Below are 19,859 nucleotides of genomic sequence, written 5' to 3' on the forward strand. Positions count from 1 at the left end.
TAGTATTCTAGCTGCTGTGTTCTGAAGAATTTGCAGAGGTCTTAATGTCGTATTAGGTAGTCCTAGCATAAGGGCATTGCAGTAGTCCGTGCTGGAGAAGATTAGTGCCTGTAGAATTGTTCGGAAGTCATTTTGAGTTAGGAGTGGTTTAAGTTTTCTAAGTACCATGAGTTTTGCATAACCTTCCTTTACTTTTAGTGATATGTGTTGTTTCAGATTAATTTCAGGATCTATAATTATTCCCAGATTACGTACTTTCCCAGTTAGTTCAATTTTCTGGTTGTCTTTGATTATTAATGAGGTTTGATTGGTTTCAGAATTTTTTCATTCCAAGTGTAGAAATTCTGTTTTATCAATATTAATTACAAGTTCCATTTGTGTCAGTAGTTGTTTTATAATGCTTTGGGACATGTTGGCTAGGTTTAATGTTTTCTCTAAAGTGTCCTCTATGGGTAGAATTAGTTGGATGTCATCAGCGTACATGTAGTTTTTATTCCTAGTCCTGCAAGTAGGTGGCATAATGGCAGCATGTATATGTTAAAAAGGGTCGCAGACAGGGCTGATCCCTGTGGAACTCCTGTTTTGAGATCAATTTTTTCTGATAATGTGTTGTTGATCTGAACTTGGAAAAACCTGTTTTTTAGATATGAACTGAACCATTTTAATGTTAGGCCTTGTAATTCGATTTCTTCCAGTCTATTTAGTAGTATTTTATGGTTTACTGTATCAAAGGCTGCCGATAGGTCAAGCATTAGTAGAATATAGTGTTTACCACTATCAAAGCCTCTCAGAATGTTATCTGTTAGAGAGAGTAGCAGAGTCTCAGTGCTGTAGTGTTTTCAAAATCCGTGTTGAGATGGGTACAGTATGTTGTTGTTATCCAGGTGTTCAGCTAGCTGTTTCTGTACTGTTTTTTCGATTAGTTTAGCTATTAAAGGAAGATTTGATACTGGTCTGTAGTTGTTTAGGATAAGGGGATCACTGTTTTTTTTCTTAATTATCGGTTTTATAATTGCTCCTTTCAGTGAGTCTGGCATTGTTCCTTCTTCTAGGGATAGGTTTATGATTTTAGTCAGCGTATGGGCGACTATGTTAGCTGACTTCTTCAGTTCAATTGTAGGTATTGTGTCAATTTTGTGTGGAGTGGTGTTTACATTTTTTAGCATCCGTTCTACTTCCATTTCAGATATTTCGGTGAAAGATGTCCATGGGTTGACATCCCTTTTTTGCATATAATAGCAATTAAGAAACTATCTATCCAAACCCAACTGATACCCTTAAAGGCTATCAAATCCCAATCCCCTGACCCTCCCAGTCATTCCCAAAGAGGTGACCTCCTTCCCACCCACCCTTAGGTTCACCCCATCGGTATCAACCCGCAGTAGGGGGTCGCTTAAGTGACATCTTGCAGAGATGTCACTTAAGCGACAGCAGAGAGGAGGTGGTGTCAGCAGACAGGAGGTGGTGTCACAGTGGCCTGTGGAAAAATGCTTTCCATTAGTGCATAGTAGAAATGTGGAAATAGAATATGATTGCAGAGAAGGACCAGAAGACCTGTCTAGTCTGCTAAATTTCCCTGTTGCATTACCAAATATCCCACTTGATTTCCAGCTTTGCCTTGCTTTTTAGAGGCCAGATATTAAGATATCTTGATATAAATTTGATTTTCATAGAAATACAGTAGCTACGATATATCTATTAAAATGTGGCTTCAAAATTACATAACCCAATTAAAAAGTGGCCCAATGAAGTGAGATCACGTGATGTGGTGAGCTGGGAAAGATGTGTTTCACATTTGCTCTGGATGCCTTCTCCCTCCATCTATCCCCATCTCGCTGAGAAATCTCAAAATGAAACTGACAAACTCACTGCTGTGATTCCAGAGATTCAGTTGCTGTTTATCACTGCAACTCCAAGGTCGTGTCCACAAGATTGACGAGGAAAGAAAAGAAAAGACATGCATTCAAGAGATAAAGAAAATGTTTGCTGCGAAAAATGCTGCCACAGAGATGCAATACCATCTGTGACACTAAACGATGCAGTGGTTTCAGAACTTACAGCTGCAGTGTAGCAGCACTGAACTCTAAATTTGAAGAAATGTTGGCACAGATTGCAGAGGTTAAGGCCTCCATTGCAGATTTCACTACAGTAGAAATCTGCAGTAGAAGGCAGAGTGGGGCTAGGCGAAGATGACACCCTGACTTTAGACGTGAAGCTCACTAAATTAGAAAAATTGGTGGGAGCCCAAGATGAGAAAATAGAGAATAGATCTCATTGAATGAATTGATGTTTTTTAGGTTTTGCGGAAAGCATCACAGACCCCAAAATTGTGGAGATTTTGGAGCAATTTCTGCCCACAGAATTAGGCCTCTCAGATTTGATTGGAAAACTGAAAGTGGAAAGGGCCCACCGGCTGGGTAACCAGGTAGCAGGCCAAGGTGAACTGCGAGGGGTTATTGTAAAAATTCTGAATTTTGCTCACAAGGTCCTACTACTGCAGGCCTACCATAAAAAAGAGAGATGCATTATCAGGGGCAGAGGTTGCTGATTTTTCATGACTTTTCTCAGAAGGTGTCATCTCAGAGGAAGGTGATTCGTCAGTATGCATGTAATTATAAAGTGGCAGATTTGTTTTGCTCTACTATATCCCACCAAACTGAGAATACGGTATAATAATGGCTCACATTTGTGTGATACTGTGGCGACGGTTAAAACGTTTCTGCAGTCTCTGCCACAGCAGACAGAATGAGAAGTTCATGCTGTTGGCTCTGTGCAAAGTTTTATATTGTTCTCATAGGAGAAAATGGTATATATGAACATAAATTAAGACCACCTATATGTATGTGGAAGCGATGGATAAGTTTAATAGTCGAGCAATTGCCTAGGAAAGAACTGCAGGTTTCACGCTCCTAATGGCGTTCTGCCGGAGACGGCACGTTTGGACCCAGTTCATTACTCCGTTAAAGTTTTTTGTGGGAAAGACTTGTTTTATAATTTTATGATTTGTCTACTGCTCTGTTTCCAGTAGTGGAAATTGAGCATCTGGGATATAGAATGTGAAGTATATGAGGCAGCAACATTGACTAACTGTTTTATAGCTCGCGGGATTGCAAAGCTGCAGATCTCATGAGGAAATTTGTGATCTGCCGGTGATAGCAAGTGTGGACCTAATAATTCTCAGTGGAGTTCCCCGGCAAGTGAGATCCGACCTATAGTTTTACTTTGTTTCTGCTTGCTGCTTTGTTCCCGGCTGGTTGAAGCTGTGCATCTATAATGCAAGTGGATATGCAAAAGATGCAGCAGCTTTAACTCAATATGAGATGGAGATCCACAGACAGACAAACATCAAAGTGTCAGAGAGGAAACGTTATGCAAAGGAATATAATATGATTATATCTTTCTATAGTGCAGTTATGACCCCGGACAAAAGCAGACGAGCTTTCAAGAATCCGAACCATTCGCCTGCAAGGTCAGGGTCAGCTCAAGTTTCACTGCTGACTATAAAGATGAGGTCACATGCCTAATATGGATAGGATGTTAGTTTACTTAGGAGAATGCTCACATATTTTGAATTTCATTGAGAAATATGGATGTATGTTGGTCACTATTTTTGCTTGTACTGATACTGGGCTTGATATGGAGGTAATTATAAAGTTGGTTATTTGAGTGATGGGTGGGAGAAGGCGCACATCAATAATGGTTCCTTTTTTCTGGGTTCAGAGGGTTTACAGTAAATGGGGTTTTGGGAGATTGCAGGGGAAACGTACACAAAAACTTATTAGGGGAGGCGGGGTCAGGAGGGAATGGGGTAGGGGGGAAGAAGGATGGTGGACAAGGGGAGGTGGAAAGGGGACAGTAAGATTGTGTGGGCTTTATGGCCAGAGCAGAGAGCGAGTTGGGGTCTAGGCTGGGGGGCCCAGGTGAGCTATTAATGGTAAATTGGGATAAGAGACGATTAGTTATGATCAATAAGTGATGATATCAAGAAAGATCCGTTGTATAATGTGGGAGGCATTGGATCAGTTACTAAGAGGTATAAAACCCTGAAGGCTTTACAAAGATGGGGGGCACAGGTGGCATTTATCAAAGAAACCCACCTAGATACAGCGGAACATCAAAAGTTAAAGACAAGGGGTAGGACAAGTTTATTTGGCTCAGTCTGGGACTAGGAGAGCAGGCGTGGCGATTCTAATGGGGAAGGCGATCTCCTTTTCCGATGCGAAGATAATAGGGGGAGATACTTGATTGTGGAAGGAACGTTATACGGTAAACCAATAGTACTGTGTAAAGTGTATGCACCTAATAAATATGACCATAATTTTTTTGTGGGTCTTGCTAAATTGCTGTTGGATTACGCCAATGTCCCGATTGGTGGTGGGAGGAGATTTCATTATGTCATAAATAGTCAACTTGATCGATCCTCGCGGCTAATATTAGCTATGGGGACATTACAGAAGAGAGTGGGATATCTATGTCAGGGTTTGGTCTTGGTGGACGCGTGGCAAACTTTCCATCCTTCAGAAAGAGAATATACTCACATTTTTCATGTGTACAATACTCAATCTAGGATAGGTTACCTCCTTACAGATCGGGAAACCTTTCTAAGATTTTAGAGGTACAAATTGGTTCCCTCATCTCTGACCATGCACCAGTGGGGTAGATTTTAAAAAACTGCACCCCGCGTACTTTTGTTCGCGCGACCGGCGCAAACAAAAGTACACCGGATTTTAATAGATACGCGTGTAGCCGTAGCTCCGGCAGAGCGCACTGTTAACCCGTGATTGGACGCGCGTTTTTGACGCACTAGCTTTACCCCTTATTCAGTAAATTAGGGCCCGCGGCAAAAAGGGACACTAGCGCGTCCCTAGCGCCTCTTTTTGGACAGGAGCGGCGACTGTCAGTGGATTTGACAGCCGATGCTCAATTTTGCCAGTGTCTGTTCTCGAGCCCGCTGACAGCCATGGGCTCGGAAACCGGTCGCCAGCAAAACTGAGTGTCCGGTTTTCGAGCCGCGGGCCCATTTTAAACTTTTTTTTTTTACTTTTTAACTTTTGGGGCCTCCAACTTAATATCACCATGATATTAAGTCGGAGGGTGCACAGAAAAGCAGTTTTTACTGCTTTTCTGTGCACCTCCCTGGTGCCGGCAGAAATTAACGCCTACCTTTGGGTAGGCGCTAATTTCTTAAAGTAAAATGTGCGGTTTGGCTGCACATTTTACTTTCTGAATCACGCGGGAATACCTAATAGGGTCATCAAAATGCATTTGCATGTTGCGGGCACTATTAGGTTCGGAGGGGTTGGACGCATGTTTTTGACGCGTAAGGGGTACCTCTTATTCAGTAAGGGGTAATAGGAGAGTGGCCTGTGCGCGCGCCTGGAGAGCGGGCATTCGCCCGCTCTCCCGCGACCTTTACTGTATTGGCCCGTAAGGGAGTCCACATCAGGGTAGAGCTAATCATTTTTAAATTAGCTGTTTTTGCAGATGATATCCTCCTACATTTAGCCTTCCCACTAATTTCTTTACAAGCTCTGTTCTGTGAGGTAGAGGCATATGGTAAAGTAGCAGGGTTGAGACTGAATGTAGATAAATGTGAGCCTCTACCAACAGATTATCAAATAAGGCCAAATCGGAGGGGGAAGTTCCTAATTTGCTGGGTGTTGGATTCTTTTTTATATCTGGGAATCATTTTGTAAAGATCCGGTACCTCTATACAGAGTCAATTTTCAGAAACTGTTTGAATCAACTACGTCACAGAACAAAGGCCTCCCAGAAATTCCGAACTTAAGAGGCTGTCATCTAACACTTACTGGAGATAGAGTGATCTCAATCGCTGGCCCAAAACTGTGGAATTCCATGCCAGAAGAACTTTGAACACTAACAGATAAAAAGAAGTTCAAAAGCGACTTAAAAACTTCTACTTGACTGATACACCCAGTTCCTCATGACTCAGACAACATTAATAATTCTTTAACAGTATCCCCCTTCGCTGGTCCTTTATTTCAGCTCTATTTCTATGTTAGAAGTCTACCTTTGTATTTCTTCCGTTTCTATGAATATCTGTCCTCTTTATAACACTCCTTTTATTTATGAATGCCTTACATGTAAACCATTATGAACTAGTGATTCTCACATGGAATGATGGTATATAAAACATTTAAATAAATAAATGAATAAAGTCGCTATTGCATAGATGGAGAGACTTTCCTTTGTCATTCAGTCTTTTCCAAATGATTATATTGCCTATCTGGCTATATAATACTGCAGATGGTACCATGCATCCTTGTGAAACCTGATTTCGACCAGTTGTATAAGTTAGTGCGTAGCTTCCACGAGATCACATCAGATATATCAATATCCTGCAGTCTATTAAATTTGAAAGGTTTGAAATTTGAGATTTACTTTCATATCTGATGTTATCTATCTGTTCACATGTAGTTCTCTGTAAACCGATGTGATGTGCAAACGAACGTCGGTACAGAAAAACAATAAATAAAATAAAAGCCCTGTATCGTGCTGACAATATTAATGTGTAAGTGGAATAAAGGAGGCTTAGGATTGGCCGTCCTAAAATATTATAATATGGCGTGTAATTTGCATCACGTAGCGGATTAGTTGTTGTTCACTAATTTTTATACGCCTGTACAGATGGAGAAGGAACTATTCTCTCACACTAGCCTGGGAAACATGTTGCACTTCCCGAGAGTAGGCATCCCCGACCACCTTGTGAATAGTCCTTTTATTAGTCCCATTGGTATGGGCGTAGCAACAACTGCTCTTCGTTGCAGTTAAAAGAACAAGGTCTCTCAATTCATAACACTGAGGAGGAATAGAGGTTTTTTTTTACCCAGGGACACTCCGCTCAAGTCTATGCCTCATGGGAAAATATAGGGGTAAGAACGATAGCACAAATTTTGAATGAAAGAGGTAAGATAAAAACATTCTTAGAAATGAGGAATGAGCACAAGTTAGAGGAAAAGCATTTTTTTGGCATATTTACAAACCAGGCATTATATTAATTCTCGCAGGATATTTGATTGGGATAGCGAGGACAGGGAGGACCCGATTCGCCATTCCATCCCACTATTTTACCGGAGATTGTTAATGAATAAGCCACGCATGGATGTGGGGCATCTTCTGAGAAGTTGGAACTCTGAGATGAATCTAACATTAACAGAAGATGAATATGAGTCTTGTTTTAAGCGCATATGCTCAATAACGAGCAGAATGGAGCTGTGGGAAATGCAATATAAATTCCTGATGAGAGACTATTATTCTCAAAAGAAAATAGCAACGTCTGATATTTGTGGTAAATGTAAAGAAGGGGGTGGGGACTTTAAGCCATCAATTTTGGGAATGTCCTAAAATAGAACTATACTGGAAGTCTGTCATTCAGTGTATTCATTATGTGACAACAATGATCTTACCACTTGACCTATATGTATGTACTGCTGTTTGATCTATTGCAGGGAGTGGCTTTGGGTCAGAAATTTAGTAGACTATGGATTAGGGATGTGAATCGGGTGCCCTATCGTTTCTGCTATCGGGTTCGTGTGGCCGCGGGAAAATCTCTGTTTCCTGCGGATCGGCATTTTTTTTTTTTTAGTGAAAAATCGTTTTTTTGGATTAGTGCGCGCTAACGGGAGTCAGCGTGCACTAACTTCTGTTAGTGCGCACTAACAAAAATAGCAAAAAATAACAAAAAGTAACAAAAATTCATGGGTTTTGTTAGTGCGCGCTAATGGGGAGTTAGCGCGCACTAATGAAAACCGTTAATTTTTGTTACTTTTTGTTATTTTTTTGCTATTTTTGTTAGTGCGCACTAATCGGAAAAACGATTTTTGACAAATTCGGGGGAAATGCAATTGTTTCTCATCATTCGCGAATTTTTGACGAATTAAGAAATATCATACGAAATTTTAATTCGTCAGAAAAACGATTCACATCCCTACTATGGATACATAAAGCCCTTCTGGTGGCAAAAAAGGTGTTTTTACAATGTTAGATAGGGAATGATGACCCTACTTTAACACAATTTCGGATTTTGCTGCATAGTTTATGTATTTACGAAAAGTATGCTGAGAATCTGGATATGACTAAAAAGAACAGAACATTTCAATGTATATGGGATCATCGAACTAGGAGCCAAATACTCAGTGACTATTAGATGGCTGGGTTAATAATCCTGCAAGAAAAATTGGGATCTAGATATATTCTGGCTAAATGTGAATTTTGTTTTCTTATGAGTGTGCGAAGGAGGGGTGAAGTAGGGTGGGGGATATATGATTCTTTGTTATATGTGGGGCCATTAGGAGGACCACACTAATGACCCCTGCTACTGTTCAGAAGTTGTGTTCTAATGCTTTTGGAAAATCAATAAAAATTTAAACATAAAAAGTGGCCCAAATTAAAATCTACCACTCAATTTGTCTAACAGCTGAGGCAGCTGTTGGATAAACTGAGTGGTAGATTTGGCTCACTTTTTGATAGGGTTATTTTGCAGTATGGGATGGATGACTATTTTTATGCTGTTGTTTTTCAAAAGTATGTATTCATCTATTTTGGTAGAGTCTTGAAAAGTAGCAAAGTAAATACCATCCCTCCACCCAGTTAATCAGGCCATACTAATCAAAATTATTGGATAATCCAACCAAACAATTCTGATACTGGTTCTGTAGAATTGATCCATTTATTCATTGGGCCCTTACGTGTTTTCTCTTGGGTCACATTACATTTTTTTTCACATTCTCTGAACAGGTTATTTTGAAGGATGTGGACTCGCTTCTTTATGTGGACACTGACGTTCTCTTCCTAAGGTCAATAGATGACATCTGGGCCTTCCTGAAGCAATTCAACACCACGCAGCTGGCAGCTATGGCACCGGAGCATGAAATACCAAAGATCGGCTGGTACAGCCGCTTCGCTCGGCACCCTTACTATGGGCTAACTGGAATCAATTCAGGAGTCATGCTGATGAATTTAACTCGCATACGAAAAACCCAGTTCAAAGTAAGATGGTTCAGTATTGCTGAATGCTGGCATTGTTTTGGAGATCATGTATTGTAGCACCATTCACTAAATTGCCTCCAGTATTCAATATGTACAATGTTCATGGTCACAAATATGAATTTTGAAATTAGGTCATGATAATGAATTATTACAAATTTAACTAAACATCTAAAATTCTTTAGCGAATAAAAAAAACGCAGATAGTAATATAAAGTCAAAATATTAGTCCTTTATTTGGGAGACAGATTTCAACATGTCAGCAAACACAAGGCAGATTAAGAACATAAGAAGTTGTCATACCAGATCAGACTGAGGGTCCAGCAAGCCCAGCAACCTGTTTTCAACAGTGGCCAATCCAGGACACAAGCAATCGGACATTAAATAGATCCCATGCTACTAGAACTGGTAATAAACAGTGGCTATTCCCTAAATCAACTTGATTAATAGCAGTGTAAGTGATGTGGACCCTTGCTGCTGTGGAGAGGTCAAGACATCCAAAAGGGCTGAAGCCTGTGATGTCGGTGAAGGGCGCTGTAGCCTGTTTCCCGCTGTGGGCCCCTTTAAGCCCAATGAGTTGGGGCAGCGTTCCTAGGGGAGGCACAGGGGACGGCAAGTCGGCTGCATCCTGCCACGTGGGTGGATCCGGTGGTGTCTGCCCCCCAGAGCAAGCCGTTCTTACTGTCAGCATTGGGGTGAGTATGGCGGCTTGCGCGGACTTCCTGCAAGCTACCCAACCTAACAATACCTCTCCAAGTCCCCTCCTCAGGCTTCTGGGGCTAGCGCAGGTGGAATTCTCTTAACGGTGAGGCCTGAAGGTTGGCGGCTGGCTCCCAAACATTTTCTTCCAATCCATAGCCTTTCTAGCAGTGGCGAACCGAGGATGGAGGCGGGGTGGGGGGGTGGGGGGAGGCCAATGCCCCCAGGCGCAAGGCCATAGGGGGCGCTGATGGCTAACATAGGGAGGCCCATGTGGTAGATCCCATTTCACTGGCAGCCGAAAAACAGGAAAACTGGCCGTGTGGCCACCAGTTGGACCTGATCCCACCGGTGGCTGAGCAGGGAAGTGTGCTGTTCCCATGCTGTGTGCCAGCCACTGTTCCCTCCAAGCTGCGAGTAGCCACACACAAAATTTTCTTGCGGCTGCACACAACAGAAGATTGGCGGGGCCATGATGGAGCTCAGCCCACCATTGCCCAAAGAAAACAAGTCCCCTCCAAACCTCCAGGTGATCCTTCTCCTTCCTGCCTGCACGGCCCCGGAAGAAAAACATTGCCAGAGCCACGCAGGCAGAAAGGAGGAGGAGCATCGGCCCTCATGCAGAAGAGGAACATTTGTGGCAAGTCCGCTGTGGATCCCACCTTGCGGCGGCCCGAGAAGATCAGGGCAACCACGGAGCCTATCCCACAGCGAACTGTGGAGGCCCAGAGGCGAGAGGGAGTGAGAGCCTATATGTTCAAAGAGACAGTATGTGAGAGCCTCTTTGTGTGTATGAGAGACAGCATATGAAAGTAAGAGCCTGTGTGTTTGTGTGAGACAGCATTTGAGAGTGAGAGAGCCTATGTGTTTGTGTGTGAAAGAGAGTCAGTATGTGAGAAAGAGAGCCTGAGTGTAAATGTGTGAGAGAGAGCCTGAGTGTGAGTGAGAGTGTGTGAGATTGAGTGCCCGAGTGTGAGTGAGAGTGTGTGAGAATGAGAGCCTGAGTGTGTGTTTGAGAGAGGAAGGGTAGAAGACAGTTGGAGAGAGAAGAAACAGAAAAATAAAAGACCCTGTAAAATGAATTGGCAAAAGACCAAGAAAAGGTCCTCTCCGATAGCTGGTGGAGGCTTGCTGGCTAAGGCTGGACATGGGCTTCACCTGTATCAACCTCTTTCCCCACAGGTTGAGCCCTTGGGTTCAGGGGACCAGCAGGGCTTAGGTGAGAGTCTCTGAGAGGATGGTGTACATAGATCCAAGGCCAGGCAATGATCAGAGGCAGGCAGAAAGCGAGGCTGACCAGGGCCCAGGTAAAGATAGGTGGCAAGTAGCAGGCAAGAATGGCCAGAATCCAGGCAAACGTCAATCCAAGAATCAGTCTGAAGGGAAGACAAGGAAAATAGGAGTACTGACACAGCAGGACGAGACGGAGGCAGGAGGAGCTAGATAGGACAAGGCAAGGGGAACCTGAGAGACGAGGCAAGGCTGGGCTGGAGAGATGAGGCAAGACAGGAACCTGGAATCCAGGAAGCAACATGCACTGCACAGGAATTTGGGGGACCTGTTGCTGAGACAAGGTCTGGATGTCCAAAATTGTCTTTTTAAGGGCTGAAGCCTGTGATGTTATCCAAGGATGCCATGGCCTGTTTCCCCTACAGGCCCTTTAAGTCCTGACATGTTGGGGCAGTGGGGTCGGTGAGTTGATGGCATCCTGCTGTGTAGGTGGATATTGATGGTGTCTGCTCCCGGGGCGAGCCCTTCCTGCTGTTAGCACTGGAGTGAGTATGCCAAATGTAACGAGCCACCAAATGTAATGAGCAGTTTATGGACTTCTCTTCCAGGAACTTATCCAAACTTTTTTTAAACCCAGCTACACTAACTGCCTTAACCACATCCTCTGGCAACAAATTCCAGAGCTTAATTGTGCATTGAGTGAAAAAGAATTTTCTTCGATTTGTTTTAATGATGCTACTTGCTAACATCATGGAATGCCCTCTAGTCCTTGTATTATCAGAAAGAATAAATAACTGATTCATATTTACCCATTCAAGTCCTTTCATGATTTTATAGATTTCTATCATATCCCCCCTCTGCCATCTCTTCTCCAAGCTGAAAAGTCCTAACCTGTTTAGCCTTTTCTCATATGGGAGCCATTCCTTCCCCTCTGTCATTTTGGTCACCCTTCTCTGTACCTTCTTAAGTGCAACTTTATCTTTTGTGAGATGCGGAAACCAGAATTTCACACTGTATTCAAGATGCAGTGAAGTGGCATTATGGCATTCTCTATTTTATTCACCATTCACTTACTAATAATTCCTAATATTCTGTTTGATTTTTGGACCACCGTGGCACACTGAGCTGACAACTTTAATGTATTATCCACTATGACGCCTAGATCTTTTTCCTGGGTTATAACTCCTAACATGGAACCCATCATTGTGTAAGTACAGCATGGGTTATTTTTCCCTATATGAATCATTTGGCAACATTAAATTTCATCTGCCATTTGGATACCCAATCTTCCAGTCTTGAAAGGTCCTCCTACAATTTATCACAATCTGCTTGTGGTTTAACTACTCTGAATAATTTTGTGTCATCTGCAGATTTGAACACCTCACTCGTCGTACCCCTTTCCAGATCATTTATAAATATATTAAAAAGCACCAATCCAAGTACAGATCCCGGAGGCATTCCACTGTTTATAGTTTTCCACTGAGAAAACTGGCCATTTAATCCTACTCTGTTTCCTGTCTTTTAACCAATTTGCAATCCACAAAAGGACATTGCCTCCTATACCATGACTTTTTTTCAGTTTTCTTAGAAGCCTCTCATGAAGCACTTTGTCCAACGCCTTCTGAAAATCCAAATATACTACATCTACCAGTTCACTTTTATTCGCATGTTTATTAACCCTTTCAAAAACGTGTAGCATAATCATGAGGCAAGACTTCCCTTGTGTAAATCCATGCTGGCTGTGTCCCATTAAACCATGTCTATCTATATGTTCTGTGATTTTGTTCCTTAGAATAGTTTCCATGATTTTTCCTGGCACTGAAGTTCGGCTCACCAGACTATAGTTTCTTGGATCGCCCCGGAACTCTTTTTAAATAGCAGGGTTATATTGGCTACCCTCCAGTCTTCAGGTACAATGGACAGTTTTAACGATATGTTACAAATTACTAGTAATAGGTCTGAAATTTCATTTTTGAGTTCTGTCAGAATTCTGGAGTGTTTACTGTCTGGTTCAGGTGATTTTCTATTCTTTAGTTTGTCAATCTGGCCTACTACATCTTCCAAATTCATCATCCTTGAAACTGTCTCCGGAACGAGTATCTCTCCAATATCCTCATTAGTAAACACCGAATCAAATAATTCATTTAGTCTTTTCGTGATGGCCTTACATTTTGATCAAGTGACAAGCACAGCATTTGTTTAATACAGTAAAACCAGTTGTAACATTTAAGGAAATGTCAACTGTTAATTCAACCACATCAAACTGAACTGCTTGGATTATTTAGGTAGGGAGTGTATGATTCATGTCCTAGGGTGGGGGGAGGGCACGAACAAGTTCAGCTTTCCAGTAACCAACTGTACATATAAATCTGTTTTCTAAATCAAATGTAAGAAAATGCATCTCGTGAATATTTTATTTTATTTAATTTTGGATTTTTATTCCATTTTCAAAGTGAATCACAATAAAATTAAAGGGTAAAAGGCCTTACATTCTGGATCACAACAAAATACGTAGTAAAAGTTGAAGATTTGGCATACAACATCTCTCTAAAACTAAAAGGCTCATAATCAGAGTAAATGCTAGAGCTCCACATAACGGAAGGGTTGTTGGGGAAGGTTTGTCTTTTTACCAGTGATACCAAAATCTGTAACAGGACTGCCAGGAAGGAGTGGAAAACATAAGGAGGGATCTGGCGAAGCTTGAGGAATGGTCTGAGGTCTGGCAGCTAAGATTTAATGCTAAAAATACAGAGTAATGCATTTAGGATGCAAAAACCCAAGGGAAAGGTACACTTTAGGAATTGACATTCTTCTACGCATAATGAAATAGTGGGATCTGGAGGTAATAGTATCTGATGATCTTAAGGTGGCCAAGCAGGTGGATAAAGTGCCAGTAAAAGCCAGAAGGATGCTTGGCTGCATAGGGAAAGGAATGGTCAGCAGAAAGAGGGAGGTGATATTGCCCCTGACAGATTCCTAGTGAGATCTCACTTGGAATACTGTGTAAATTCTGGAGACCGCACCTTCAAAAGGATATAAACAGGATGGAGTTGGTCCAGAGCATGGCTACTAAAATGGTCAATGGTCTTCATTCTAAAGCATATGGGATAGACTTAAAGATCTAAATATGTATACACTAGAGGAAAGACAAGATAGGGGAGATATGATGGAGGCATTTAAATACCTCTAAGGTTTCCATGCACAGGAGGTAGCCTTTTTCAATGGCAAGGAGGCTCTAGAATGAGGGGTCATGAGATGAGGGTAAAAGGGGGTGGTTTCATGAGTAATCTTAGAAAATATTTCTTTACACAGAGGGTGATAGTTGCATGGAACAGCCTTCCAGTAGAAGTGGTAGAGACAAAAATGGTATTTGAATTCAAGAAAGGTTGGGATAAATACAGGGGATCTCTAAGGAAGTGATGCTAAATTAATTGGAAGAATGGGCCTTATGGTCTCTTTCTGCTGTCATTTTCTCTGTTTTTACATACAATGTCCTTTGAATTGTGAAGCAAATTGCTTGTTTAATGTGGGTGATTTACAAAGAAGTTGTCTGTTGGCCTGAGGTCTGTTGGCTCTGCTGGCTGAAGAGCCAGGTCTTCAATTGATGCTGAAAAGCCAAATAATCAATAGTGGCTTGCAAGGAAGGGAGGAAGTGAGTTCCATAGTTGTGGTGCCACACCCTTGAAAGTTCTGGATCTTGGTTTTTTTTTTACAGCTGGATAGTCTTGAGGGGAGGGTGGGATCAGGTGGTGTTTTGGATTAAATGCAAGTTTCAGCTGGGAGTGATACACTGTCACCTCCTGAAAAACAAACCTGTTTGTGACCCTCGAGATGTGCACCACTGATTTAGGTGAACGTGTTTTTCAGTCCCAGTGCATATGCCACAATGTTTAAAGGGGAAGCATTTCAAAGGCTAAAACGTCCCGTCTAGCAAATGTAGCAGCTGCAAAATCCAGTCCTTATTATTTCCAGATAAGGCCAGATTTCAAGGGAACCAAAATATGCAAATTAACTGCAGAACCAGTATTAGACATACAAGTTCCCAGGGTAGAAACTAAAGAGCGGGCCCAGCCAGAGCCAGGTGCCCTCAAGCTCTGCCTCAGTGTCATCACTCAGCACTGCCAAGAGTGTCCCTTGTGGTACTGGGGCCCCGGATAATTGCCCTGCTTGTTCCCCCTAAAACCAGCCCTGATTAACCAGCATCTTAGACCAGATGTATCTCATGCATATTCATTATGGAGATCTTGCTCTCAAGACCCGCTTGTGAGCATCGAGGTCAGATTTGTGAAGCACAGGGCAAGCAGAAAGCTGAGCCTTCATTAAACTAGTGTATCCCTACATTGTATTTTTTTATCTGCTTAATCACCTGATCTTCCAACACAAACTGGGTACTTGGTGTTTGAATGTCAGGTTGGTTTGCCCTTAATTTTACTATTAGGTGCCTTTTTAAAAGTTTAATCCATACTGTATGCAATCCTGTGCACAAGAAGAATGGAATTGATCAATTCTGAAATTGGAGGCATGGCACCAAGCTGGAGATGAGGAGCAGTGATTGGTGACTGTTGCATCTGTTTAACATGTTGCATTGTTTAATGTGATGTCCTGATGCATCTCTCCTAGAACAGCATGATACCAACAGGCTTGACGTGGGAAGAAATGCTGTATCCTTTATACCAAAAGTATAAAAACTACATTACATGGGGCGACCAGGATCTATTAAACATCATCTTTTACTTTAACCCAGGTAATGTAATGAAATGTAACCACTTATCACTTGCAAGCTGATGCAATATTGTGCTCTCAGCCTAGCACACGTGTTAGCTCGTGGTTGGACGCGCGTTTTGGACGTGCTAGGCAATCCCATTCAAAAAAAGGGGATCAGTGCATCCAAAGTGCGCATCCAAACACGCTTGTAACTAATAGCACTCATCACATGCAAATAGCATGTAGATGAGGCTATTAGCTATTGCACCCAATGCAAAAAAAATAACCATGCGCTCAACATGCACGTTTTCACATGCAAGAATTAACGCCAGCCCAGAGCTGGTGTTAAGACTTGCATTCATCAAGGGCGCATGAAAAAACAAATTTTTGTATGGATCCTCCTACACAGGAGGCTACCAAGAGCTGATCATGATGCTGCCGCTTCTCTCCCTGACACGGCCTCATCACCCCCACCCACCCCCGGCGCCAAACTAGAGGCCAGGGCCACCCCGCTGCTTCCCTGATCGGCAGGTAGGAGAAAGATTGCATCAGCCCGATATCAGTAGCCAGGATCTCCTAGGGAAAAGACCCCTTGTAGGGGACGGGTAAGCCAGATGCCTTCCTGGATCGCCGAGTGGCAGAGCGATCACTGTCCCCTAACCACCTGGAGGCGCGATTTAGCCTAGCAGCAGTTCTGATCCAATCCTAGTAGCAGAGAAGGTGAGAAAGTGCCTTAATGAAATTCCAGTACTCCCATAACTAACAAGTACACTGGTGGGCAGCCTCCCTACGTCTCTGCAGCCAAGTGCAACCGTACCAGAGTTCTCAGCATCCATCTTCTAGGAGATCTAAGTTATCGAGAGGGTCGTTTTTTAAGTTATTCTTACCCAGCATGAGTGGCAGTGTGTTGGAGGTGTTGCGTGCTGGCAGTCTCGGTTGTTCCCCCACTGTCCCAAAGAGCTGTCAAAGGATTGCTGAGAGGAAATGCGCACTCCGATGCAAAATACGAGCACAGGCACAGCTCCCCTGGGCGCCCGATGCGTTTTAACTCGGCAGCTCATTAAAATATAGCATTGCGCGCCCAGGAGAGGTGGATGTGTGCGTTTTGAGAATACGGGCGCCCACTTTGGACGCACGTCTTTTGCGCGCGTCTTATTGCATCGGCCTGTTGGTTTGCTCAGTACTGGAAATATCACAGATCCCTAAGGATCTGCAAAGGCTGCAAGCAGTGAAAATGTGGCCTTAGAGACTCTTTCCAACGATAAAGCACCAAAGGATTTGCACAAGGAGTGTAAAGGATTATTTAAAATTACTGTTGCACAGCAGCCTGTTTAGTAACAGCAAAATGAATCAGAATGAACTCTCCAGAGGGCAGGCATCTGGGAGCACTAGTGAGCAAGGGAACAGAGATTAATTTAGTTTTTTCTAAGATTGATTCTCCTACACCGTTCTGGGCAAGTCAAAGCTTGGGTTCATTGCCGCCTGACTGTTAAGCACTTCAACTACTGTGACTCAACATTGCAGGGATGAAATTAATCCCGAAGATGCGTAGTGCTCTTATACATACTGTAAACCCTCAAATTTAAAAGTTATTTTCTCCATGATTTAGGGCTTAGTGTGGACCTAATCAGCTGGTACTTCCCCATTGCTGCTCCAAGCTCTGCCCACTCCCACTGCACCTCTGAAGGTGCTCCATGAAGGATGAGAGAGCAGCTGAGTACACAGCCCGCAGCACCAAGCCACGAAATCACAGAGAAAAGAGCGTGCAGTAGAAAAAGTTTGGTTTTCTCCATTTGAGGCTCTTCTGTGACTTTGTGCTGTATACCCTCTGGGAATGTTTCAGCCCTAGCAAGCTTGATGAATACTCGTATTTTTATTATTACTTTTTTCAAATTTATTGATTGTATAAATCACTTCCCCAATCACATATTAACTGCCCAAACTGATATACAGAGTCAAGATCCACACAATATGGAAACTCAAAAGCGCATCTTGGCATTTGCCCGTGATGGCACACCATCTTCATGCTTGCAGCCTCAGATTTCTCAGGATGCCCTGCCTGATGCACTTCACCTTCAGGACTGCCCTGGACTGTCCTTTTGAGGTCCCTGAATGCCGTACGCGCTTTTCACTTGCACTCAGTCTGAGGAATCGGCTTCCTCGCTGTGTCTAGGCTGTCCGGTCAACTCCAGGGTTTCTTCTGTTGGCTTAAGGTACCTCTGAGGTCTTTTAGACATGTATCGTAGGCTAGGATGTGAGCAATCAGCCTGCAGCTTTCCTGCTGTATGTTGCTAATTATGTATTGCATAGCATTTTGGCCATAAACCTGCTTTGTAACAGGCAGATACAGTACAGTGCGTTCCAGGTGGGGGAGAGGGGAGTGGTTGTAAGGACTCCGGGATGAAAAGGACGCACGTAGATAGCATTTTCAAATCTTTGCACACAACTCTGTGCGCAAAATTCTACTGGCATGAAAAGCCGGCGCAAGTGACCATACAAGCTTTGATCTCATGGCGAGTTTCAAAAGGATCCTTGTGAGAACTGGCGCAAAACCCACAGGTAAAAAGAAAAACATACTCTTGGTCTCTATCCCAAGGTGAACGGCTTAATAATTGTACCCCCAGCATTCACAAACTGAAAATCTCACTAATTTCAGCCCTGACTGATATAGAAAGTTCTGAATTCCATCTTTAATTATGGTTGTCTGGTTGTCTCATTAGTCCACTTGCAGTGGCGGATTCCCGATGAAGACCGGCCCGGGGATTCGCCGCCCAGGCCAACCCAGGAGATACCACGTGGTTGGCCGAGCGCGGCTCTGTCACGGCCGCGCTCAGCAGACCACGTGACTAGCGCGACCGGCCCACCGGGGGAATGCCCGATCCCCCGATAGGCCAATCCGCCCCTGTCTTATATGCTTAGAAATAAAAGTCAACAAACGAGACATTTTTATTAGTCTAACTACAAGGATTTTTTTTTTATGGCAACTGCTCTTGCCAGTGGAGTCTGATAAATATTCTGTCTGTTATGGAAAATTGCTTCTGCATTAGTCATGGATGAATGAAAATCAGAACATTTCTTACGCCTCTGTGAACCCGTGCTGCCATAGCTTTACCGTTTAAAGTAAAGTTTGGAATGTTTCTGTTTGCATCATCAGAGAGTCTGTATGTGTTTCCATGCCAGTGGAACTACAGGCCTGACCACTGTATGTACGGGAGTAACTGTAAAGGGGCAGAGGAAGAAGGCGTATCCATTCTCCACGGTAATCGAGGCGTCTATCACGATGAGAAACAGCCGACCTTCAAGGCAGTGTACAAAGTGATACAGGATGTAAGTGCTTAGTGTTTGACATGTTCCATGGAGCACATCAGTAGTTTAGAATATACACATGAAGGCGTTTTTAAAGTAAGATTGTAGCCACACCACTCTCATGCTTTCACTGTTATTGCTGGTGAACACAGAGAACCATCTTTACATGGAGCTAAGCCTTGAGAGCAACCCTGCAGAGGAAAGCAGAGTACAGCAATAGAAGGGATGATGCAAATTTAAGTAAACTTTAGCAACATAGTTTTGATAATTTTATATACAGTAGACAGGGCCTGACCCACCCACCAATATTGATGTGCACTACCTATTTTGCACAAACACCATGAATTGGAAATCAGGTGGATTAGTTTTAAGTTCTTTGAATAAGCGAAGTGTGCTCTACACCTTCATTTTTTGTGTTGAGATTGTACCTTTACAGCTTGCTGTATACATTCAAGTCATCTAAGAGACTTTAGTTGCTGGGTAGGTTGAATGCTGCCTGCGGGTGTATGGGATGGACATGGGCAGTGCTACGCCCACCCATGGAAAATTCATATAAAAGTTATTTTCCCCAGTGTTTTAGGGCTTTCTCCATAGTGCCGCACACTGATTTGCCATTTAAGCCTTACAGGATCCGACAGGGAGCTGATGCAGATGTGCACCATGTACCAATAAACTCTGCAGAGGATTGGGATGTTTGTAGGGAAAGAACAAGGTGTCCTCCAGGGAAACGCAGTGCTCCAAATTCCAGAGAATTACTTTTCCTTACAAAATGTATTTTTTTCTTTATGTGGGTGTCTAGCACTATATTTTAGCACTGTTCGCTCATAGATAGCATGTCAGCCTAGTTGGTGCATTGTGTCATCTGGACTGAAGTCTTCTTTGAGTAGGAAATATTTAGTTGAGCATAAAAAAGG

The 19,859-nt window shown here is 42.9% G+C and overlaps 1 protein-coding gene across 1 annotated transcript in view; it reads left to right on the plus strand.

Annotated features, from left to right (window-relative positions):
• The window catches only part of GXYLT2 (glucoside xylosyltransferase 2), a 77,098-nt gene that overhangs the window by 51,801 nt on the left and 5,438 nt on the right, over positions 1-19,859 (plus strand). The window contains exons 4-6 of the mRNA XM_029601093.1: positions 8,758-9,009; positions 15,556-15,679; positions 18,794-18,966. Of these exons, the coding sequence (XP_029456953.1) occupies positions 8,758-9,009; positions 15,556-15,679; positions 18,794-18,966 (549 nt within the window). The remainder of the gene's footprint in view (positions 1-8,757; positions 9,010-15,555; positions 15,680-18,793; positions 18,967-19,859) is intronic.

This window comes from Rhinatrema bivittatum, chromosome 4, assembly GCF_901001135.1.
Source record: "Rhinatrema bivittatum chromosome 4, aRhiBiv1.1, whole genome shotgun sequence".
NCBI lineage: Eukaryota > Metazoa > Chordata > Amphibia > Gymnophiona > Rhinatrematidae > Rhinatrema > Rhinatrema bivittatum.